Here is a 26,048-nt window from a genome sequence, read left to right as displayed (position 1 = left end):
GTCCAGTTCTGGGCACCACATTTCAGGAAGGATGTGGACAAATTGGAGAGAGCCCAGAGAAGGGCAACAAAAATGATTAAAGGTCTAGAAAACATGACCGATTAGGGAAGATTGAAAAAAAAAAAAATTGGGTTTGTTTAGTCTGGAAAAGAGACAACTTAGGGGGACATAACAGTTTTCAAGTATGTAAAAGGTTGTTAAAAGGAGGAGGAAGAATTTTTTTTAACCTGAGGATAGGACAAGAAGCAATGGGCTTAAATTGCAGCAAGGGAGGTTTAGGTTGGACATTAGGAAAAACTTCCTAACTGTCAGGGTGATTAAGCACTGGAATAAATTGTCTAGGGAAGCTGTTGAATCTCCATCATTGGAGATTTTTAAGAGCAGGTTAGACAAACACCTGTCAAGAATCGTCTAGATAATTAGTCCTGCCATGAGTGCTGGGGAGTGGACTAGATGACCTCTTGAGGTCCCTTCCAGTTCTATGAAATGTCAGAATTTCAAGTGGTCAACTTTGCATCCTAAATAGCCTTCTTTTAATATGGTTTTCTTACATTTAATTTACTAGATTTTTTTAAAAAAATTTTTAAACAAAAAAGGTTTAAAAAAAATTCATTATGTTCAATGGTAACATACCATTTTCCTTTTGGGAGGAAGGTGACTCAAAGTTTATATGTCAGCCAAACTGAACAGAATTTTCAAGGACAAAGAAAAGGCACTTATCTGGCATCAGAGCTTTCTCCCTGTGGCAGTCTCGGGGTGGGGAGGGGCATGGGAGTGGGGTGGTAGATACTTGCAAGTATCTCTTATAATGGAAGGAGTTTGGTAACCTACATATATAGGGTCAATATCAGCCTCCCCTGTAATAGAGTAGGTTTCCAAAGAGAATTTACAAAAAATGTTTGAGCTTTACTGTCATCACCCAAGATCAAAAGGTGTTGTGAAACTTTAAAATAGTATTTCATCAAATATCTGTAACTAGACATATTAAAGCCATTGTGCCTGTTAACTGTGGATTACTCTAGTGGCTGTCTGAACACCTCTGAGCAAGTACACTGAAAAAAGGAGCCTGTCTGTGATATTTCTGTTAGAAATGTTTCATCATATCTTGGCATGTACAGAAATCTATTTTCAGGTTCCTAAGTCGCAGCTGGTGGAGAGTGTACTCCAAAATAAAATAGATTCTCATTAAAGATTATATATGTGATTAACAGCTTTTCCCCTTAAGACAACTCAGTCTTACCAAGATTTGTCACAGAAAACAATTCTGTCTATTTATAATCTATTTATGATATTGCTTGAATCTTCAGGAAGGAGATTTATGGCTCTGAGTATAAATAGTTAAATAGGACTATTTAAAAGCAATTAATATTCAGATAATGTTGTGATGCTAACAATTTGGTGTCTTCCAAGGTTGTCTGAGCCTCCTTGAAGAATCTTGGTTGAGTCCTACTTTATACGTAGTACAGATAATCAGTTCTGTCAGATATGAGATTAAAATTCATAAGCATAGATGCGTAAACTTGGAAATCAAGTTGTATTTAGCTATGCAGACTTTCAGTCATTTAGTTTCAAGTCTTAGAAAATTCTAAATTGAAACTGTTGTAGGTCTTCTGCTCTATAGATGAAAGTTTGCTAACCTCCACTATGTTTGGCCACAGCTAACTTTTTTTTTCTGGCTAGTGGAGAGCAAAGTTTTTCTGAAAACAAATCTTATAATTTATGCCATAACATTGTGTAACAGGCTGTTTATGGCATTACTGTTTTCAGAATAAAAAGATCCCTCCCCACAATAATCATGGAAATTGTCCTAAAACCCTGATAACTGTACTTTTAAGCACAGTTGTGGGTAGCATGTTCAGACTGGTGTGGAGAGGACTAATGAGTTAGGCCATGAAGGTATTTCTGCAAATAACTTCAGAAATTGTAGTTCATTTTTGTAAGATAAGTGGGCATAGACTTGAATAAAAGAAATAAAGAGCTATAAATAACAATGTTGTTAAGGCTATAAATAACAAAAACCATATTCTTAAAACTTTAACAGAACATATCCAGTTATCACCTGACCACATCAATCAGTTTGTTGTTCCTTTTCCCTCTACCCTTCAGCTGTGTGTCTTGTTCAGGGTGTAAGCTCTTTGGGGAAGGACACTACTTTTGTTTCTGTTTGAACAATGCCAAGCATATTGTGGGCACTGTACTGGATGCTAATTAATAATACATAGAAGCATAGACTAGAATAATTGCTAGTAGAGACTAATACATAGCAGTCTTGTACTTTTTTGGGGGGTAGGGGGGCCCCCAACAGCGTTACACTGTTGACTCATATTTAACTTGTGGTCCACTATGATCCCCCAGATCCCTTTCCGCAGTACTCCTACCTAGGCAGTCATTTCCCATTTTGTATGTGTGCAACTGATTGTTCCTTCTAAGTGGAGTACTTTGCATTTTCCTTATTGAATTTCATCCTATTTACTTCAGACCATTTCTACAGTTTGTCCAGATCATTTTGAATTTTAATCCTATCCTCCAAAGCACTTGCAACCCCTCCCACCCTGGTATCGTCTGCAAACTTTATAAGCTTACTCTCTATGCCATTATCTAAATCATTGATGAAGAAGATATTGAACAGAACCGACCCAGAACTGATCCCTGCAGGACCCCACTCGTTACGTCCTTCCAGCATGACTGTGAACCACTGATAACTACTCTCTGGGAATGGTTTTGACCAGTTTTGCACCCACCTTATAGTAGCTCCATCTAGGTTGGATTTCCCTAGTTTATTTATGAGAAGGTCATGCGAGACAGTATCAAAAGCTTTACTGAAGTCAAGATATACCATGTCTACCACTTCCCCCCATCCACAAGGCTTGTTACCCTGTCAAAGAAAGCTATCAGGTTGGACTGACGCAATTTGTTTTTGACAAATCCATGCTGACTGTTACGTATCTCCTTATCTTCTAGATCGGGGTTGGCAACCTTTCAGAAGTGGTGTGCCGAGTCTTCATTTATTCACTCTAATTTAAGGTTTCGCGTGCCAGTAATATATTTTAACGTTTTTAGAAGGTCTCTTTCTATAAGTCTATAATATATAACTAAACTATTGTTGTACGTAAAGTAAATAAGGTTTTTAAAATGTTTAAGAAGCTTCACTTAAAATTAAATTAAAATGCAGAGCCCCCCGGACCGGTGGTCAGGACCCAGGCAGTGTGAGTGCCACTGAAAATCAGCTCGCGTGCCGCCTTCAGCATGCGTGCCATAGGTTGCCTACCCCTGTTCTAGATGTTTACAAACTGATTGCTTAATTATCTGCTCCATTCCATCTTTCTGGGTACAGAAGTTAATCTGACTGGTCTGTAATTCCCTGGGTTGTCCTTATTTCCCTTTTTATAGATGGGCACTATATTTGCCCTTTTCCAGTCTTCTGGAATCTCTCATGTCTTCCATGACTTCTCAAAATTAATCGTTAGTGGCTCAGATATCTCCTCAGTCAGCTTCTTGAGTATTCTAGGATGCATTTCATTAGGCCCTGGTGACTTAAAGACATCTAATCTGTCCAAGTAATTTTTAACTTGTTCTTTCCCTAGTTTAGCCTCTTCTGATCCTACCTCATTTTCACTCGCATTCACTATGTGAGATGTCCAATCACCACCAACCTTCTTGGTGAAAACCAAAACAAAGAAGTCATTAAGCACCTCTGCCATTTCCAAACTTTCAATTGCTATGCAACCTTATTCTGCTTTCCTGTGCATATATACATTAGGATACTCCTTAGTTACATGATCACATGCTATTTTTTCAATTCAGTGCACAGGATGGACGGAACTCAGTTGTGCGCTGAATGAGATGTTTGTAAGATCTCTGCCTCATATGCTGCAGAAGCTGGGAGGTGTGTAGTGAATGAGACAGTGGACTGAAGGAAGAAAAAGGGTAATCTTATGGTTAAGACTGATGAACACCACATAGGAGCACTCATTTGTATCCCTGCTTCCATTAGAGTTTCTATGTGATACTGAGCAAGTCTCTTAAACCAAAGTGTTTCCAGGTAATTGTGTTCCAAAATTTCCCAGGTGCCCAACTTTAATCATCCAGGGCCTGATTTGCAGGAGTGCTAAGCACTCACAAACAACTGCAGATGAAGTAAATGGGAGCTGCAGATGTTTAGCATCTCTGTCAGTAAGGCAGTGTGGTCTGGAAAAATGAACAAGAAACCAATGGATCATCTGCCTCCTGTATATCACAGGACATCAACACCATCCTGCATCCATCCACACATTAAACCCAACAACTGAAGTTAGCCCAAAGTATTACACCCTCAGGAGGCTAGACTATTGTGTGCCACGGGCAAAACAGGAGGGACCGAGGTGCACCATAGACCTAAGCACCCCACAATGGCAGGGAAATGATTAAGTGAGATATACCTAGATGATCTTGGCAGGTAACCGCACCCACACGCTGCAGAAGAAGATGAAACCCCCCTGAGGACACTGCCAATCTGACATAGGGGGAAATTCCTTCTCGATTCCACATATGACAATCAGATCCTGAGCATGTGAGCAAGAACTAGCCAGCCAGAGAGAATGCTCGGTGCCACCTCAGAGCATTTGTCCACCCAGCCCAGTGTCCCATTTCTCCAGCTGTGGCCATCTTTTATCCTTCAAAGGACCAATTTAAAAAAAAAAAATAAAAATCAGAATACATTGTGGGGTGAGGGGGAGGATCCCTTCCTGACCCCTGAAGGTGGCCAGCTGAAACCCTGAAACATGAGATTTTAGGAACATGAGACATAAGCCAGAAGTGAGCCTCAGGGCTGCTGAGCTCTGCCCCCTACCATTACGAACAACCTCGTCATACAATCACACTCATACATTTGTCCTGCTCTCTCAAGTTGTTTTTCCCCACAACTCCTACTGGTAAGTCTAGAAGTCCCGAGTACTTATCTCGGTTCTGACACTCATTCATTGTGTGGCCTCAGGCAAATCTCTGTCTCAGTTTCCATCTGCAAAATGGGGATAATGTTCTCATCTCTCAGTGGAGATCAATTCATTAATGTTTGTTTGTGAGGCACTCTGATATTATGGGAATGAGTGCCCTACAAAAAGGCCAGGAGGAAATGAATAACTCTGTATTCACAGCAGGCTTTGGATGGTATTCAGTAAATAGATATGGGATCAGTAAGAGTTATAAGAATAAAAATATTGGACAGCTACCTCATTCTCTTATCACTATCCAATCTGTGCACTGAATGAGGCAGAGGGTCCTATGGGAAAAAAAAAATGCTCTGGAATACAGGCTTTAATTAACTGCCTGTATACAAAAGAACAAGGAAGGTGAACTGAAGTTAAATGAGCAACCTAACTTCTGACACCAAGTTTCCAGTGTTCAACTTAGCAGTCTAAAGAATGTTGTTTTTTTCCAGGAATGTTTTTTGTATGTAATAGTTAATTGATTTCAGGGCAAGATAATAGCCAATTCTTTTAGGATATTGCCCCACTTTCTGCTGGCAGGGTGTCAGCAAAATTGGTGTGAGCAGCACTTGCTTTAAAATTGAGTGAAAAACACTCAAGTTGAGTGTACACAAAAAAAGGTTGCACCCACTGCAATTTCTGTGTGTATCTGGGTCAAAGGAAGAGAGAAATTTCTTCTCAAAACAGGTGCCATTAGAAAACTTGAGAATACAATGGGCATAAAGGAAGATGACCTGAATAGAACAAGAACCCCAAACAGGCTGTAAGTAAATCTTCTACTTTAAATTCAAACAAACATTAATAGTAGTTCTTAAATAACACTTTGATGAAGCAGATTTTGTTCTATTGTAAAAACAGTCAGGAAGGAAGATGGTACCCAAGAACTTTAAAAGGGGGAAAAAGAGCTGCATGTTGTACACACCAGGATAAAAATAACCCCAGATATTTGTAGGAATCTTAATGGATAATATAACCGAAGTGCGAAGAGGAGAAATGGTAAGGATGGAATACCACAAACTAAGGCAGACCAAGAATTTTCAGAGCGGACAAAGAAAAAAAAAAGATTAAAAAAACCCTACAAATGGGGGGGGGAGGGGGGAGACAATAGCCCAATCCTGCAAACAATTATTAATATGACTAGTCTCCATTTACTTCAACGGGACTACTAAACAAAGAAGCGTTACCAGGACTGAGATCACAGGATTCAAAATACTGTATGAAGCATCAGAGGGGGGGGAAGTTCCTGTTTTATTGCATTTTCAATACAGTTAATTACCATTTTTATTTTACATTTTTAAAATGAGATCTTATTAAGGGAGGATTATGTAAATCCTTTTTAATGATGGTGATGATTAGATGTATTATTCATAATACTGGTAAGTCCAGATACTCAACTGCATAAATTATATAGAAGCACAAAAGCCTTTGTTACACAGCAACAGCTAATTTCAAAAATTAAAATAAATGAAAAATAGAGGAGGCGGACTTCATGAAGTCTATGAGATCAATCTACTAGAAAACAGAAAAACTATTTTGTGCTGGAAGTTTCAAATACATAAAATTGCAATACTTGTTTAAGGGGATTACTTAAGTGGCAAGTTTGTGAAAACATGAAATAAGTAGCATTTTCAAGCCAATATTCATACTTATTCACTTTTCTCAACTAAAATTAAAAATAATGCTGTTTGATGAGCGCCTTAGAAAGCACCATGAGGAAATGAATAATTTTGTACTCACTGTACACATTGGATGGTGTTTAGTAAATAAGGCATGGGTCATGGAATAATGAGGGTAAAGCACTTCCTTGCTCTACCATTTTATCAATCTATACGAAGGAAAAGGAGCAGCCACATTTATATTTATTTATTTTCTTTTCACTTTCCACTATTTATAAATACCCATTTAAAACGTCAATAGGTTCATTTCCCTAATGATTCCCACAGGCCTCCCACTTTGAGAACACCAGTTTCTCTTTATGGAGCCTTTGCAGCAAATCCTCACTCAGACAAGTAGTCCCCAACTTTATCTTACTTCTCTTACTTGCATGAGATCACAGATTTGGGCCTGAGGTTTTATATATAGATATATCGAGAGAGATTATTTCTGATCCTGCTCTCACTTCAATAAGGGCTTGTCTACACTCAAAATGCTAGAGCAGCACAACTGCGCTGCTGCAGCTATGCCAGTTGCACTTCAGTGTAGACATTACCTATGCCAACGGGAGGGATTCGCCCATCGGTGTAGGTAATCCACCTCCCTGGGAGGCGGAAGCAAGCGCGATGGAAGAATCCTTCCACTGACCTAACAGTGTCAACGCAGGGACTCAGGTTGGTTTAACTACACCACCCAGGGATGTAGATTTTATCTTATGCCAACCTAATTTTCTAGTGCACACCAGGTCTTAGAGTTTTGCCTTTGTTCTTGAGGGAAGCAAAATGTTCCTTCTTCACATACCAGCATTCCTCTATATTTAAGTCAAAACTTTCTTTAAAAAGTCAGGGTCAACAGATCAAAACTCTAGAAATACGCAGAGTTGGAAAAGTTCTGGGAATAAAAACTAGTTCATTAAACTAATCCTGAAGATCCAGCAGAGGGTGCTCACAAAATGATCGGCTAGTTCCCATCCTGCCATCTGCCCACCTCCCCATTTTTTCTTAATTTCTCCTTTTAAAGATTGCAGATGATGTTTAAACCCATCTACTCTTGTGGGCCTTGCAGACAGAACTTCCACTGAGTACAAAATATCAGAGCATTCTTTCATAGCAGATACTAAGAATTTTAAGATAAAATATATTCCTATTCCCAGTAGTTAGCCCCTGCCCCTAGAATTAAGTGTTTATAAAAGATTGGTTCCTTGGTTTACAGTACCACCTTGTATTCCTACAATTCTCAAGGCCCTGCATCCAGCCTAAAGGTCTTCAAAGCTCATCAGCACTTCTTCTAGACTGGCCAAAGGGGACTGCTATGGAGTACCAAGAGGTCCATCTACACACAGGTTACTGAGATGCAGCCAAATCCCTTCAACTCAGGAAGTGAAAGATTCAAGCTAAGTGTCATGCAGCAATAATGCACACTAATTACCTGCACACAACTATTAATTCCTTTGGCATTTATGCCTATTTTACTTACATTAATATTAAAAACAGAAGTTAAAATACCTGATTTGCAGCAAACTTTCGATAAAAAACTCACTTGTCTACAGAGGACTCCTTTGCTGAAGAGCTACTTGATGCCGACAGCTTTACTTCACAGTTTTTATGGGAATCGTGGCTGGTCAGGGATGCCTTCAGGTCATGTGCCTGAGCAGTTTTTCCATGTCCTGAATGTGCACGTTCTTTTTTGGTTTCTAACGCAGGTTTGTCTTTCTGGTCACCAGCTGCACTTGCTGAAGAAGGTTCATCACTGGGAATATATTTTTCCTTTTCATGTCTAGTCAAATTTATCATTGCAGTATCTTTCTTCTGTGTCTCTTCTGCACTAGCCGAAGGGCCAGTGGACTTGCTTGTCCTTCGCTGAAACATACCCTGGCTTTGAAATACATAAATATGTAAGGTACATTCATGAGGATGAATGAGTATATTTTTGCCAAAGGTACAATGTTTTGACACAAAATATTTCCTGGCTGTCCTCAATGTCAGAAAATTTGGATATGAAGAAGATGTATTAGATCTAGCCAGCGCAGGATTCTTAGCTACAGTGTCTATTTTCTAACATGATGGTTCTCAAACTTTTTCATTCTACAGACTACTGCTTAAGCTAAAGTTGCTCTCTTTAGACACCTGCCCTTTCATATACCAAGTATCCCCTAAGACGCCATTGGAATTAACCAATAGTCATGCACAAGTCTAAGAATCACTATTCTATTGCTTTATCCATTTCAGTTTTAAATTACTCCAGAGAAGGGACTTCTAGTGCTTTATAGATATCACAGAAAAATTTATATGTATCAGAAATAAAAATACAAACCCAGAAATCATTTCTAATATTGTGAAGTGTATTTACAATAATAGACATGAATTGCACCTCTTTACAATAATAGACATGAATTGCACCTCTTTCCTGCCACTTCTGTCCTTATTTCCTGCTACACTTCTCCTTGCTTTATACATTGTCCTTTAGCAACTCTCCTATTGTTCCCTTTAGCATTTGCCTTTTTCACTCCTACCATTTGGCAATCTCTCAATTAATGAATCCTGAGTCCAACTCCTGCAGGACATTTCTGAAAATCTACATATTCTGCTAAACCTGATAAACAGACATCATTTTATTCTATGTATTTTACCTCTCCATACCTTTAGATTGCAAACTTTCTGAGGGAATGGATTATAATTATTGAAATGCCATTTACATTTTTGGCTCTACATAAAAGGACACTGTGAAATCTGATCAGCTTTAAAAATTTAATTAAAAGTTTCAGATACTAGATTTTCCCTGGACTCCATTGTCATTTTTGTCTCCCAAACTCCAAATAACATTTGAGAGAGAAACGTTTTTTAAAGACCCCAAATAGGGCAAACTGAATATAGGGCAACAGTGAAATTGACTATATACAAACTAAACCAAATGGGAAAATGTCTGTATCCACTTTACTATTTCAGTTATGGTAATTTTCAGCATCACTTGCATCTTGTAATAGCAGCAGGTAAAATATGTACAAACAAATTTTAAGTTTGTCTCCATTTAAAAAAGGGAAGGTTTTTAGTTCTTTAAATAACCCTAAAACAGCCTTCTCTTGTTTTCATTCTTACCCTTCAGACACTTACCCATAGATAGGATGCTCTGGTCCTATTAGTTGACTCTTAATAAGGGAACAAAACAGTAGACTTTGTCTAAGTCACATGACAGCTCTGTGCTTCAATTATTAAACTGAGATTAAGTAACTAAAATGGGTGTGCTGAGGATTAATTGAGGTTTGTAACCTACCTGTAAATGTTAAATGCCAAGATCTATAATTATTCTAAAATACCTGAATACAATATTCTAGTTAATTTATACTCTAAATCTACTTCTAGTATAAAAGGCAATCTTTACAGAATTTATAAAACTTTCCAACAAGGTTAATGCAAAATGTTACACCTTTTAAACCACACAATTCTATGCATCTGGTTCCCGTTCCATCCTAGTATTTATTTATAGACTATTCAATCCTGACATAGAAAAGGAGTAAACAAATGTAAAAGAACACTCAATACATGACAGGTTTCAGAGTAGCAGCCGTGTTAGTCTGTATCCACAAAAAGAACAGGAGTACTTGTGGCACCTTAGAGACTAACAAATTTATTAGAGCATAAGCTTTTGTGGGCTACAGCCCACTTCTTCGGATTCATATAGAGTGAAACATATATTGAGGAGATAGATATACACACATACAGAGAGCATGAACAGGTGGGAGTTGTCTTACCAACTCTGAGAGGCCAATTAAGTAAGAGAAAAAAACTTGTGAAGTGATAATCAAGATAGCTCAGTACAGACAGTTTGATAAGAAGAGTGAGAATACTTACAAGGGGGGATAGATTCGATGTTTGAAATAGTCTCAGCTAATATTCCTCCAGTATGACTTTAAAGAGAAGCACAAAACCCAAGAAGCGTTTGAAGAAACCCCCGTTTCTCTCTCGCTCGAAACTGCGCAGGTAGCGAAGGACTCACGGTGCCGGGAGCCCCCCGCGCGGTTTGTCGCTCAGCCTGGCTCTCCGGGGGCTGACTGGGAAGCCGAAGTTACGCCAGGCTCACGGCCAGGCGGCCTCTCAGCGCAGGCCTCTTCTCCGCGAGACTCTCCTTATCCTCCGGCAGCGCCCGCGCTGGCTCCCGCAGCAGCTGCTCTCGGCTCCTGCTCACTCGCCTCAGCCCGCGGCAGCTCCGCGCCGAGACGCAGCCCGGGGCTCTTGCTGCGTGACAGCTGCTCTAATTTCATCGAGTTGGGTGTCCGGGGGCTTGCGGCGGGAGCCCGCTCTGCTTTATTTGGGGCTGGGCGCCGGCTGGGAGTGGGCTTCCGCCGGAAGTGTTTGCTTCTTGTTATGCCCCATGCAGGTTCTGGGGCGGCTGAGGAGGCGGTATGTGCTACTCACCTTCCCGGGTTCACCACTCACCTCCCTTGGACTCCCGGGAGATGACTGACGAAGCCGGGACGCTGAGTAGCAGATACCGCCTCCAGCCGCCCCGGAACCTGCACGGTGCATATAAAAAGCTCAGCATTTGCATTCTCCAGGTGTTTGTGGGGGGCTCTGAAGTCTGAACTTCAAGCTGCAGTCACCCAAAGCAGCTGGTGCAGCTGTTCCCCGGTCAGCCTGTGGCTGTGAGGAGCAGGAGTGAGAGGAGGCACTGAGGGGTGCAGTCCCAGCCCAAGTAAGGATGGGGGGAGGCGGTGAAACCCGGTTGGCTAAGGGGAACCACAGCCCAGGATGCTACAGCCCGGAAAAGGTGCATGGAAGCCCACTGAGCCTGCAGGGTAGATGCTTCATTGCAAGTCCCACTCCCCTACCCCAAGCTCCTTGCAGGTTGGGTGGGGGGCAGATGCTGTATGCAAGTCCCACTCCTCTACCCCTTTTTTTATTTCTAGGACTAGTTTTGCTGCATACAACATTGTTACACATTACACTTTCTAAAATAATAGATGTGTGTATTTACATTATTTCTAAAAAAAAATATGGAATTTGTATAAATATTCCCACTTCCCTCCCTCTGAAATGGGTTGGGCTTGTTTTGAAAGGCAGAGCCATTTTTATTTTTTTGAGACTTAGCAAGAAACACTCCCTTGCTCATTTCCACAGGTGACTGATTTGAGCTTGCATGTCAGAGAGCTCTGCAACATGTAAAGAGTTACCGAAACAGGAACATTAGTGTTGGTCGTTAAGCCTGGAAGGATTTTTATCAGTAAACATGAGTCAACGCTGATTTCACCGTACACGCACAGACCAACAGAAAAACATTTCCAGCAACAGTAATCAAAACGTACAGCTAGGCAATGTAAGAAAAACACTGCTTGAGAACTGCTCAGAGATGGTCATTAAATAATTATTGCCTCACATGTGCACACAATTTCCTGCAAGTGTGAAAACATCAAGTGGTAACTGTGCTTAAAAAAGACCATCACTATTATCTGCCAGGCTCACAGCTATTGAAAGTCCCACTCCTCTACCATTCCGGCCTGGAGAGCAGCAGTGTCAGGTGACCCAGCCCCAAGGCAGGTGAACAGCGCTGGTGCCAGCCAGGCCCAGAGGGGCTTTGCCTCCACTGGGGCCATGGAACCGGCTCAGCTACATTCACCATCACACAGTGACCTGATCAGACCAGCCCAGTTCAGCGGAGACCCTCCCCCACGTGGGGGCCGGGGACAGAGCAGGGGAGCTCCCTCAACACAGGGCCTACTCCTACCCGTTTCCTCAGCCCCCTGCCTCACATCAGCAGACGAGGGAGAAGGGGGTCTCGATGTCAGGCCCATGGTCCTCATGCTACAACAGCGCCCTATTACCAGTCACCATGACAACCCCCCGACACACTCGGACCTCTGCAGCCAGGAGTGCTCCCAGCTCAGACCGGCCGCCCCATGCGGCAACCATGGCGCGAGGCGGACAAAGAATGGAGCTATCCACCAGCAGCCGAGGGGTTAAACCGCAGCGCTCCCTCACCCAGTGCAAATGCATTGCGCGTCACGTCCCTCCCCCCTTTTGCTCTTATGCGGCGTCCAAAGTTTTAGGCAATAACGTGACATCGCAATCCGCAGCTTTGCTGATACGGAGCGTGCTCAGTAACACGCACTGAAGCCGCCCAGTGCCCTCACATGGGCAGGGTTAGGCCGCGCTCTCTGCTGTGCGGCCAGGGCGGAGGGGAGGGCCGGGTTGGACTTACTGCACAAGTGTGTCAAGCAGCTGGGGTCAGGGGGCAGCATCAGGAACTCATTTGCATTGGTTTGGCAGGGGTCACAGTGCTGACCAAACCTAGTTTGCCTTTTCGTGAAACTATCGTGTCTTATCTCCACTATATTTTTACAGTGGGAAAGCTAATGCATGTTCGTTACCCCACAGTAAAAACATTTTCTTAGTAGTGAGGAGACACATTATAATGCTGACTCAGAGATGTTAAATGCACCATTATTGTTTGTGGCTTGACAACTCTGATACTGACTGTGGGGAGGACATAATCAAAAGTATTTGCATCTGAATGTCTGCAGTGTGTGTGGGTGCACGTGCGTTTTCCCCCCTCAATTTCCCTTATTCCCTTCCCTTTACTTAGTAAAGGCTGGTTTACATAGACATGCTAAAGCTGTGAAGTTAATGCCCAAGCAGGCCTGAGGCCCAGCTCACCCGCCATAGCTGCCCTGAGCTCTGGGCTACCGCCTGGCCCAAACAGGCCCTGGCCTGCCTGCCACAGCCACTCCGGGCTGCTGGCCAACCCAAGCTGGCCTAAGCCACAGCCAGCTGGCCAGCCTGAGCTGACCTGAGCACTGGCCCGCCAGATGACCCCAGCCTCCCCGAGTCCTGGGCCAGCCCAAGCTGCCCTGAGCTCTCACACGCTTCGGGGGAGGGAGGCGGAGCAAGGTTGGGAAGAGGAGCAGCATGGGCAGGGCCATGGGGGAAAAACAGGAAGTGGGAGCAGAGCCTCAGGGCAGGCCTTATTCTAGGCATACAGATGCCTATCTCCCACCAAATCCCCAGAGCGACTCACCAATCAAGGCAGATAGGCTGGCAAATGCCTATTTTGTGGATTGGGCCCAATGTGGTAGGAGTGCTCAGAGGCTGCCTACTAGATGGGGTTTCATTCAAAGCCTGGTTGGAGAAGGAGGTGGGGTGGTTGTGCCATTGCTCACCTTATAACTTTTAGCAAAGTGATTAGAGCACTCACCTGAATATGGGAGACTCCAAGTTCAACTCCCTCCTTGGCAGCGGGAGAGAGAAGATTTGAACAGTGGTCTCCCACATCTCAGGTGAGTTCTCCAACCACTGGGCTAAACTTACAAGGTAGGCACTACTACCACCACCTCCTCCGGCTGCTTTGTGCGGAGTTAGGCACCTGCCTAGCTCAATCTGACACAAAACAGCTTAGGCGCCTAAGACTCCTGAGCCCAGGAGAGTGGTTCCCAGTTGCGGATAGCTAGCAGGGATAGGTGCCTCCCTGCAGTCCCAACTTCTGTGAGAGGGGCAAGGCTTAGGACACGTGTCTCTCATTGGCATCTCCCATTGGCTACATTGGGGGAGTCCAGCTAGTGACCTGGCTTTTGTGAGTCACATTCTCAGAAGCCAATTTCTTCCCATTCATTGTATAGGAAGTACGGGCACCTAACTCAGCTTTTGTGAATTGCAGTGTTGTTCCTGTGATTTTCTAGATAAACACTTAAAAATTAGGTGTTGTGATGCTCAGCATCACAATGCCTAAGTCCCTGTAAGAATCTAGCCATTATACTCTTTCCTCACTGCTAAAAAGGGTGATTTTGTTTTTTTACCTCAAAGTAACTAAGGTATGTGAGCTATTCTGAGGTAAAAACACAGTGAGGTCAAGGCAGTTCAGTTTTAGCAGTGAGGAAAAGGCCTGAGAAAATATCTCTGAAATAAGATCAGAGGGAAGTGTGCTCATGTGTGCAGAACTGCAAATTTTGCATTGAAAACTAGTTGTTCAATATGCGTAACAGTGACAATGGGGGAACAGTAATTTTTCTGCCTAACAGCTTGTGTTTAAAAAGTATACGTAGTAGTCCAAATACTGTTTACAATGTGTTATGCTGTTTTTAATGTTTTGTGTCCATTCAGTGTTTGTTTAACATAGAAATTGTATGGCCTAATCTATACAGGAAAGACACTAATAAAGAATATCATCTCCATTCAGGGTTTTATATATAATAGTCCTGAGGTTTAGCTCTGTAGAATGCATTTCCAAACTGCAATAATACCTTTCTTTATTTGTGTCTAAATTTAAAATAGAGATTTCACAATGGTAGAAATTTGTGACTGGAGTGCTCCCATCCTTGTGTCTCTAACCTCTGTTTGCCAGAAGCTGGGAGTGGACAAGGGGTGGATCACTCAATGATTGCCTGTTTTGTTCATTCCCTCTGAAGCATCTGGTATTGGCCATTGTCAGAAGGGACCATTGGTCTGACCCAGCATGACTGTTCTTATATTCTTAGCCAGACTACAAATTATGACAGGGCAGCAAAAACCAATCCCTAGAGATCAGTAACTGCTACCTGGAGCAAATTGTGCTGGGAGCAGTTTGTAAACACTACACCAGCATCACCCCTTGCCTGTGATCTACAGCAGTGGTTCTCAAAGCCGGTCCGCCGCTTGTTCAGGGAAAGCCCCTGGCGGGCCGGGCTGCTTTGTTTAACTGCCGCGTCCGCAGGTTCGGCCGATAGCAGCACCCACTGGCCGTGGTTCGCCACTCCAGGACAATGGGAGCTGCAGGAAGGGCGGCCAGCACACCCCTCGGCCCGCGCTGCTTTCCGCAGCCCCCGTTGGCCTGGAGCAGCAAATTGCGGCCAGTGGGAGCCGTGATCGGCCGAACCTGCGGACGCGGCAGGTAAACAAACTGGCCCGGCCCGCCAGGGGCTTTCCCTGAACAAGCGGCGGACCGGCTTTGAGAACCACTGATCTACAGTGTCCCTGCATCGGGCGTGCAACTTCAGAAGCAACCCCAACATCAAAGGCCTTGGCTACACTTGCAAGTTACAGCGCTGTAAAGCCTCCCCCAGCGCTGTAACTCACTCCCCATCCACACTGGCAGGGCACTTACAGCGCTGTATCTCCCTGGGTACACCGCTGCAGGTACTCCACATCTCCGAGAGGAATAACAGCTGCAGCGGAGTGCCTAGGACTCACCGGTGTGAGTGTAAACAGCTTGCAGTGCTGCACTAATCACCTTGTCAAGTGGCCAATCCTCTCCATTGTTGTGACCGGCTCCAGGAATGCGGAAGTGCCGGTTTCAAAGCTCCTACCGCAGAGAAAAGTAAACAGTTTGCAGCTTGCTTTGAGTGAGTGAGTGAATGAATGAGCAGGGGGCCGGGAGTTCGGAACTTGCAAAATAGAGAGATGACATGCTCCAAAAAGCACTCTCTCTCCCCCCACACTCCCTGTCACAATCCACCCCACTCCCACGTTTTGAAAAGCACGTTGCAGCCACATGAATGCTGGGATAGCTGCCCATAATGCACCGCTCCCAACACAGCTGCAAATGTTACAAGTGTGGCCACACCACTGCGCTGGCAGCTGTCAGTGTGGACAGACTGCAGCGCTTTTCCCTACTCAGCTGTACGAAGACAGGTTTACCTTACAGCGCTGTACAGCTGCAAGTGTAGCCAAGGCCAAAGAAAGTGATTACACAAGACGCACATTATCGCACTCCTGAACCACAAGTGTACAGCAATCCTCTTTCTCTATCATGCTCAGCTGTAGATGCATGCATGGAAAATGTTTCTTTTCCCTTCCTCCACTTCTCCTATTGCAAATGGGCAGAACGCCTATTGTTAAATTAATATCGCCTTAGCTCACTCCCATGCCCTGCCTTCAGCACACGCACATTGACAATGGCCATTTCCTCCTCCTCCTCCCCGTTCCCTGCCCACTCCAGTGATATCACCAGCCCTACTAAGATGCTCCTAGGCAGCCCTGGAGGAGATGGGCCATACCAATTTCACAGGTGGGTAGTGAAGAAAGAGATAGGACTTGCGGGCAATATAGAAGTCAGGAGGGAGCAGGTAGGTGGCAGATAGAAGCTTGGGCAGGGACGGAGGCAGTGGGGTGCCATATGCAGCTTCCCATGGGCTCAGGGTGTGCAGAAGGGGAAACCATGTTGAGTCACTCACACACCTGTCACACATGCAAACAGAGTTACTCCTGGGGGAATTCTGCGCCAAAAAATTAAAAATTCTGTGCACAACATTTTAAAATTCTGCAAAATTCTGCAATTTTTATTTGTCAAAATAACACTATATAATCACACCAGTTTCAATTATTTTGGTAATTTATTTCAAAATATCTGTCAGCGAGTATGTCTGTAACAATACAGACACACCCCAAAATTCCCCAGGAATAGAGTGCTAAAGAAACCCCTATGACAACCCAGTTCCTGTTTCTCTGCCCCCCCTCCAGAGCCCAGCCAGGGGACCAGATGCCCCCCGCTGAGCCCAGCAGGGGGGGCAGACACCCACAAGCCCTCCACCCCCAGAGCCCAGCCAGGGATCCCCCCCAGCCAACGCACCCAAACCTCCTCCCCCACAAAGACCAGTCATGGGGGCCCCCTGGCCCAGATACCCACACCCCTTTCCCCCCAAGCCCAGCCACACCCCCCCTTTCCCAGATACTTGCACCCCCTCCCCCCAGAGATCCAGAGGGAGAAACAGCCCGATGCTTGGTCCCAGGCTTGCATGGAGTTTCCTGCGTGCTGCCATCTCCTTCCCTTAGGGCATGCTGGGAACTGCAGCTGCCAGGAACCCTCTAGCTCCCTCCCCCTCCCACTGGCCTTGTCTTCTATGTGCAAGCTGGGCTCTGCCGGGTCCAGCAGCCTCTAGTGGCGGCTAGCAGCACTGCAGCCCATTTCTGTGGGGGAAATGAAATTCTGTGTGCACGTTAATTTCTGCAAAATTCTGCATTGCGCAGAATTCCAGGAGTACAGAGCGCAGGGGAAGGAGAAAACGAGAGTGCTCTGAATAAAGGAAAATGAGAAAGGACTAGAATGAGAGCCTGTTTGGGTAACACAGAGCCTGATATGTCTGGGGAGAAACAATCCAAGCCAGATCTGGGGTGCAGCAGTGGGTAGGGAGGCAGACAAGCACTTGTAGTGCTATACAAATGCAAGCCTGGGCTGCAATACACAAAGGCGAATGGCACAACAAAGGAACTGCCCCTCTCCCTGCACAGTGCACGTGTTCAGTTTTAGGCAATTTCTGAAGAAGATACACAGAAATAGAAAGGGACTACAGAAGCAGTCCAAATTAACAAGAATTTATGGGAGACATGAAAAAAAAAAAAAAAAAAAAAAAAGAGTGAAATAGCTAAATGTACATATCATTTATCATATGGCGACATGAATAGTTAGCAGGTATTTGAATGGGGTGTGCCTGAAGAGGAAAGAGAAATTAAATTTAAGATAAAAGCAGAGGAAGCAACTAGATATAATAAGAGGACATTATGAAACGCCTATATAGGTTGAAAAAAATTAGTGATAGTAATTCCTTTGACATCTATGATTGAAAGAAGAAACTGAAATAAATAATACTCTGAAAAGATTATAGAAAACCCATGCTATTATTTCCCATAAGAAATTGCTATACTAATGTCCAAACTATCTTCACATGGAGGTTACATATATATTAAAAAAAAAAAAATCAGCCTTTACTGGAAATTTAAATTTTAAAGAAATCACTTTTTCAATGACATCACCGGTGACATCTAATAGTCTAAAACAGTGGTCTCCAAAGTGGTGTGCACGCACCCCAGGGGTTGCTCAAGAGGATCCTTCGGGGTGCGCGGCAGGAGGAGCGCCACCGGAGCAGTGCCGCTTCGGCAGTTCGGGCAGGAGTCCGAGCGCCTTTTTTTTTGTTTTTGCTTGGGGCAGCAAAAATGGTAGAGCCGGCCCTGCGGCGCAGCAGGGGGTGCATGCTCAAAAATTTTTTACTGATAGGGGTGCGCGATCAAAAAAGTTTTGAGACCACTGGTCTAAAACAGTGTTTCTCAAATGCGGCCACCAGGGGCTTTTCTTATAGCCACATCCTCCTGAGCAGTGATGAGAGGGTGGGGGAAGAGGGCAAAGTAGCGCCCCCTCCTCCTCCCCTGTGCTCCTGGATACACCGCCTTGGTGTTGGTTGCTGGAGCCACCAGCAGGGGTTGGGCCCTGCCCCCCTCTGGAGTCACCCGGGGCACAACGCTGTAGGAGCAGGCAGTCTGTGAGTTCCCTACCGTCTCAGGGGCAGTGGGGCTCAGGCTTTCGGCTTCACCCCAGCCATGGTGGGGCAGCAGGCTCTGGCCGCAGGGCTTCAGGCTCCAGCCCCCCATTACCTGCCCCCTGCCCCGATCTCCTCTGGCCCCCACTGCCTTCCATGACCCTCCATCCAGGGCTTAATTTGTCCCCAGGCTTGCCAGGGCTGAGTAAGTCTGCTGTGAAGTGATACTTGTATGTTTGTTAATATCACTTTTCCCAACAGACTTACTAGCTAGCAATAAATAAGTTACAATGATTTGGACGTGTATATGTGCATATTTATTTGGTTTTCCTAAAGTTAATTAAGTATTTTAGGAAAAAGTGTGAGAGAGGCCACCAGCAAGAGATGATGGCCGCACTCTGAGGCCACCAAAAATTTTGTCCTGAGAACCCCTGAAAGGAGTTAATGCCTATCTACAGTCAGATACTCTTTTCTATAGCAATGTGGAATTAATCTGGGAAAAAACACGCTGAAGAAATCTAGGGGAAATAAACACTAAAATATAGGGAGAAAATAATCGGAGAAGGAAAAAACAAAAAACTAAGTAACATTTTCACTTTAGAGCAAATCGTTTCAAATGTTTTGAGATGAGATAGCCATTCGTAAGTATAGTACTGCAAGAGTTTCTTCTGCTAAAACAATGAGAACACTGCACAATAACTGTATAATATAAAACCGAAAACACTAATGACCACACTCATAACATTACAAACAAAAGACACATGGACGAAGGTCACATATAGAAAAAAAAAGACTGATAAAATAAATACTTTTTGAGACTACAAATACAAGTCAGGATTATGCTCAAATTTTTTTTGAATATAGTCAGGGCCTACACTGTTAAATACAGAAGAAAAATTATGAGGAAATCAGTGTGAGTAGTAAAAAGTGAGAAATGTAAGTTTTGAGAGAAAAGCCAAACATTTTGATAGGATTTGCCATGGGATATGAAACCTTTGCTAGTGACCGAAACCTGGTGGTTACTCTGTGTCCTATATAAAGCGAGTTAATGGACTTAGTCTAGTTCCTAATGAACTGGTGCTTGCATCATAAAAACTAATCACAATTAGGATCCTCGTTGGCAATTTAAGCTGAGAGGCCAAGGATCAAAGGGTCAGACAGTGCATTATTTTCAGTGCTAGAGCTGGACCACTTAGTTCACTAGGATTGAAGTGCGTAGCAGGGGTGCTGGAGCAATTTGTATAGTGGGGGTGCTGAAAGTCATTGAACCAAACTGTAAACGCTGTATATAATGAAAACCACTTCAAGCCACGGCTGCAGCATCACCCCTAACATCCCTAGTTCCAGCACCTATGGTGCATAGTGGGGGCAACACTGGTAAATCTACATTTGCACAGCCATTGTTCCTGCTATATGAGTTCTGAGTACAGATCTATTTAAAACCCTATTCCTTTCACAAGCATCAAATTCACAAGCACCCACAAAGCTGAAAATTGGTAGTAGAAAAGAATAAAGACTTTTGCCTTCATGCAGTATCTTTTTCCTTCAAAGGGATACAAGGGGGGAGGGATAGCTCAGTGGTTTGAGCGTTGGCCTGCTAAACCCAGGGTTGTGAGTTCAATCCTTGAGGAGGCCATTTGGGGATTTAGTTGGGGATTGATCCTGCTTTGAGCAGGGGGTTGGACTAGATGATCTCCTGAGGTCCCTTCCAACCCTAATATTCTATGAATATTTCTAGATAATATAGGTGAGACTAAAAAGAGGAGTAAATACTCATACAATAGTTTGAAAATGTTCTCATATAGAAAAAGAGAGAAGAACTTCAATAACTAGAGAATGGATATACATCTAGCACACGGTAGCATTTGGCACATATGTAGCGCACAATTTTTAAAAAGGAAGACACCTGTATAAGGAAATCTGAAGTCAAAATGATCTGGTATGGCACTATCCTCTGTAAAACAGTAATGTGCTTATCTGTTTAGAAAAATACAGGGTGCTGGGTTATTTTTTAATATTCATTTTTAAAAATGCTTTGAATATACTGAGACACTCAAATAGAAGGCAATTCCATCAGGAACATATAAAATAAAACCCAAAACGTTACCTTAATTTGTCAGAGTCTTCAGAAATGTCACCATCTTGCTTTTCCTGGATTAAATCTCTGTTTGCTTCCTCTTCGAATGATTGTAGATCGCTCTCCTGTGGAACTTCTTGGTCTGAACAACTGTTTGACCTAGTCCTCTGTTTTAACATGGTTTTCTGTTCACCATTCGCTACTTCTGGGTTACTCGTTCTCTGGCAGCCATGCCGACGTGTCCAAGTGTTTCCCATGTTTCTATAAATAACATTTATATTTCAATGCCATTAGAATTATCCAAGTCAACATCTTCTAAGATTTTAATTATTTTCTGAAGATGTAGTCTTTATTGCCATTCTATCACCAGCATTTTAACGGTAACACACATGTAGGAGTACAGGCTGAGTTGTTGACAGCTGTCCAAATGTAGTATTGAGTATCTCATTAAGTAGGGCTTTAAAATCTGCAGGAGGATGCAAGCTAGGTAATTCTTCTTACTTGTAAAGGAGAATAAAACACTTTTTTATTTTATTTTATTTTTTACTAGTAATATACTGCTATATTGTCACTGATAGAATATACTATATTGAGACCTGGTTACCATGAAAGATTGTATCTGCAAATTTTTTGCTCATTCTTTATGGAATTATCCCCACATGACACACAGGCCTACACAAGGCACTGATTATGTTTAATCAACTGAGGTTCTTCCTTCACAAATTCTGAAAATGTAAGTCAATCTAATGCTGTGTTAGTGGTTGCATTGATTAGACTGCCATGCACTACTGTCGTGAACATGCCACATACACAATTAGGGTTGCCAATCCTCCACGATTGGCCTGGAGTCTCCCGGAATCGGCATCGATCTCCCGGTGACTACTGAAAGCAATCCAGGAGATTTTAATAGGATATTTTAAGAAAATGACATTATGTCATGTTGGGGGGAAAAATCTCCTAGAATAGTTTCAGTCAGAGTTGGCAACCCTATACACAACGTGTGCTGTAATCTTTTTCACTTGCTAGTTATCTCATTAACTGGCACACCAAAGATCTGAACAATCGCCACGTGACAATTCGGTGTTTATTACTGGTCACAGATCACTATTAGAACAGATACTTAAGATAGCACTATTCTTGTACAAATTCACCATGTCTGCAATAACTGAATAATAAACCAAATCTACTATTTCATTTACCCTTAAAGTAAATGCAAAAAACACTCCTAAACAAACCATGCAGAACAAATAAAGGAAAGAATAAAATCGTTTAAAACTAAATGTATGGAAATGTAATTCCACATTTGGAGTTGTCATCTCATAGATAATTAAGCACAGTATTGTGGTGGAGAGAGAGAGAGACACTCTGTATCCATTCATTTTGTTGAGCAACTTTCATGAAAGTTTGGATCCTGGTTCCTGGGAAGCCAACCAGCTCTGCAACAGACTGAAATCTACTTTCTTAGATAGAAAAGGAAACTTTTAAAGAGTAGGCCCTAGTTTATGTTTTATGATTTTGTTTTGTATTATAATCATTTGTTTCCATCACTCTCTGTTGTTCCTAGTGGAATCTCTATTCGTTCTTAAATAAACCTTCTTTCGTTTAATTACAAGTGCTGTGTAGTTTATATGAGCGGTGGTTTAAGGTAAAACTGGGGAACACTGCTCTTTTGGGTGCGGAGGATCTCTGGGATTTCTGAGAGTGGCCAATGTCAGGGAAAAATCAAATGCACAACTACAAAATGGGGAATAACTGGCTAGGTGGTAGCACTGCTAAAAAGGATCTCAGATTTACAGTGGATAACAAATTGAATATGAGTCAACAATGTGATCCAAGATGCGAAAAAAGTCTAATATTCTGAGGTGTATTAAAAAGAGTGCCACATGTAAGACGTGGGAGGTAACTGTCCTGCTCCATTCAGCACTGGTGAGGCCTTAGCTGGAGTATTGGGTCCAGTTCTGGGCACTACACTTTAGAAAACAGGGTCAAACTGGAGAGAGTCCAGAGGAAAGCAACAAAAATGATAAAAACTTTAGAAAAACCTGACCAAGGAGGAAAGATTTAAAAAAAATGTGTATGTTTATTCTTGAGAAAAGAAGACTGACAGGGGGACTTGATAACAGTCTCCATATATATTAAGGGATGCTGTAAAAACTAGGAGGATCAATTATTCTCTGTGTCCACTGAAGGTAGGACAAGAAGCAATGGGCTTTATCTGCAACAAGGGAGATTTAGGTTACATATTAGGAAAACTTTCTAATGATAAGGGTAATGAAGCTCCATAATAGACTTCCAAGAGAGGTTGTGGAATCCTCATCATTGGAGGTTTTTAAGAACAGGTTAGACAAACATCTGTCAGGGATGATCTAGGTTTATTTGGTTCTGCCTCAGCCCAGAGGATTGGGCTTGATGACCTCTGGAGGTCCCTTCCAGCCCTACGTTTTTTCTAGGATTCCACCATTTACAGCTGAATGAGAGTCTGCCCCCCCTATTGGCGGATGATTTGGCCTTGGTAATAATATATGCCTTTGTTACCTCCCAACTGGACTACAGCAATGTAGCCTACTTTGGCATAAAACAGTAGCCCACAGGAAACTACAACTAATACTGTGTGCAAACTTCAAAGATATGTTCAAATCACTACATTTGCTAGCCAAAGAATATCCTATCTAGTTGAAGATTTCAGCACTTACCTTCAAAATGCTTAAGGATTTGGGTCTACAATACCTAAAAAATCATCTAAAACACCAGGAGGACCACCATTATAACCTTGCTCCTCTGGTGCAATGGTATTGTGTACTGGAAGAATAATTCATTTATGCAGGAGACAGCTTTCTTGGAGGCTGATCCAAGACTGGAATGAATTCTGGCAGAATCTAAGAACTATTTTAAGCTTCACCATCTTCCATTCCAAGTGCAAGGCACACTTGTTTGCCTTTGCCTTCACTAATAAAAGTACATACCACAGCATACATTAAAAAAAGAAAATCCACACACAATTAGGAAGAGGAAGAGAGAAAGAAGAAATCAGTGATATGAGAACTGAAATAAATACTGTGGTAACATATTTTTGCCCAAGTGCTAGCAACTGCTGAGATCTTGGTTTTCTAGCTAACTGGTACACCTGTAGGGAAGCACGCTGCTTCATCTCAGAGATCTTGACTGTCTCAACTCAAGCTTTGTAAGGCACCCAGATAACCATGGTGATGAGTGCAATACAGTTGAAATAATATTTCGATATCATATTTGATATTTATGCAAAATAGACTCTTTCCACCTGAAAAAGGCTCAGATTTTTTAAATATTATATACATACAGTGCCACTGACATGCAGACATCTGATGGGTGAAAGGCAGCAGCCAGCACTAGACATTTATGTGGGGAGAGCTCAACTTTGGCCAATGACACACAGACAAGCCATTTCTCTTGTGAACATTTCCATGGAAGCCTGAATATCTATGCAGAATAGACAGAACGAATTGGGTGTTAGTTGCAATGTCTCATTTGATTTTAGTAAAAGTTAAGGGAGAGGGATTGGCTCACTCACTCATCAAATGGCTTTAGCACCATTTTAAAGTTTAAGAAATTTATACATGCAACGCTACACAATGCAAAATTCAATAGAATACTGTGGCTAATTTTGTAGTTCTGATGCACTCTCATAAGCAACATAAAACCACAGTAGCTTCAGTGAGTCAGCATCCTGTACTTGTCAGTTTCTGCTTAGTGGCCACACAGGCCTAAGCTTTCATTTAAAATGACACCCAGCAAAGAAACTAGTAGTTCTGATTATTTAATTTTATCCTATTTAATCCATCTCACGGTTTGTCAGATTTTTTTTCTTCCTCATTAAACTGGCTCCTGTAGACTACTTAAAAGTTGCTCTAAAGTCTTGTGGAGCACAGTTTGAAGCTCCAGAAGTGACTAATTCTGCTTATGACTTCTGGGGAATGCCCTTGAGAGAAAATAGATGGGAAATACCCACCAACTGATACAAAGTGTGTAATACAAGATACATTATATGTTCTTGTGATTTATACAAACTTTTTTTCCATCTTATATTTCAATTTGCTGTTCTGTTTCCAGAAAGATTTGCCTTCCACTTTTTGTGCTAAAGATATATAGTGCTTTCTACACACACTGACAATTTGCTATTTAATATTCTGCACTTCCTTGGTGGAAATTATGGATGGGCAATGGAATGTGAAAGAGTGAACATTTCTCACGTAGAATTTCTCACCGTGAAATAGTTTTAACAATTGCAATAATCTATTTTTGGGGGAAACAGGGGATGGATAACGTGAGGATTACCTGTTCTGTTCATTCCCTCTGGGGCACCTGGCATTGACCACTCTTGGAAGACAGGATACTGAGCTAGATGGACCTTTGGTCTGAACCAATATGGCCATTCTTATGTTCTTGTAGGAGGAATTTGATAATGCATTTCTAGGAACTCTAAGTAATCTGACTAACCCTTAGTTCTCCACTCTGCCTGCTTGGTATTAGCATCTAACCTAGCAGGCTGTACATCTTCAGGATTTTACTTAACATGGTTTCTTGCAGACTGTGCCCATCAGTAGTTCACCAGATTTCTCTGACCCTCCATTTTTTACCTCTCTCAGTGCAAGTGAAGTTACTTCTGCTACTCCTGCCATCAAAAAAGCCTTCCTGTGTCTCTCTCCTTCAGCAACTTGCAATCATTTCAAACCTTAGCTACAAGTATCTGTTTTCCCTTGCAATACTATGCAAATTCTTTCCCCTGCTATTATTTATTATTCTAAAGTGGCGTGATCAAATTTGTATGGAAGATGTTCTACCAATTATAAATGTGTAATTATTTATTTTATATATGGTAGAGCTTACATAATTCCTTCTCTGAAGAGATGAAATTAGTCTTCTCTGCCCCTACGTAAACTTAAACCTCCCCAAAAAATCTCATTTTGGCTTCAAAGTCCAAATCAGGGGGTGGCCACAGACTGTGTTTTCCCTGGTTGGGTCCTGCTTGTCATATCTATGGATCCCAAATCATGGCTAGTGCAACCACAATGACCCAGTGTGTGTGTATGTTATTTTGCAGCTGGATTGCATATTTCTGCAAATGTGATAGCCATGTTTTTTGGGAGGCTCTGGCTTCCTTCAGGCT

General features: G+C 42.7%; 1 protein-coding gene across 3 annotated transcripts in view; it reads right to left on the bottom strand.

Annotated features, from left to right (window-relative positions):
* Nucleotides 1-21,162, bottom strand: part of OTULIN (OTU deubiquitinase with linear linkage specificity) — a 40,272-nt gene extending 19,110 nt beyond the window's left edge. The window contains exons 1-2 of one of the 3 annotated variants that reach the window (XM_029912493.1): nt 20,936-21,162; nt 8,157-8,492 (exon numbers count right to left, since the gene is read on the bottom strand). In XM_029912493.1, the coding sequence (XP_029768353.1) occupies nt 8,157-8,492; nt 20,936-21,162 (563 nt within the window). Of the gene's footprint in view, nt 1-6,701; nt 6,790-8,156; nt 8,493-10,610; nt 10,945-20,935 lie in introns of those variants that run through there. The other 2 variants (XM_024209985.2, XM_024209986.2) reach the window with 2 other exon arrangements.
* Nucleotides 21,163-26,048: the final 4,886 nt, after the last annotated feature.

Source organism: Terrapene carolina, unplaced genomic scaffold, assembly GCF_002925995.2.
Source record: "Terrapene carolina triunguis isolate 2854851 unplaced genomic scaffold, T_m_triunguis-2.0 Scaffold48, whole genome shotgun sequence".
Classification (NCBI taxonomy): domain Eukaryota; kingdom Metazoa; phylum Chordata; order Testudines; family Emydidae; genus Terrapene; species Terrapene triunguis.
The sequence above is the reverse complement of the archived record's forward strand: the minus strand, read 5'-3'. Positions and strand labels throughout refer to the sequence as shown.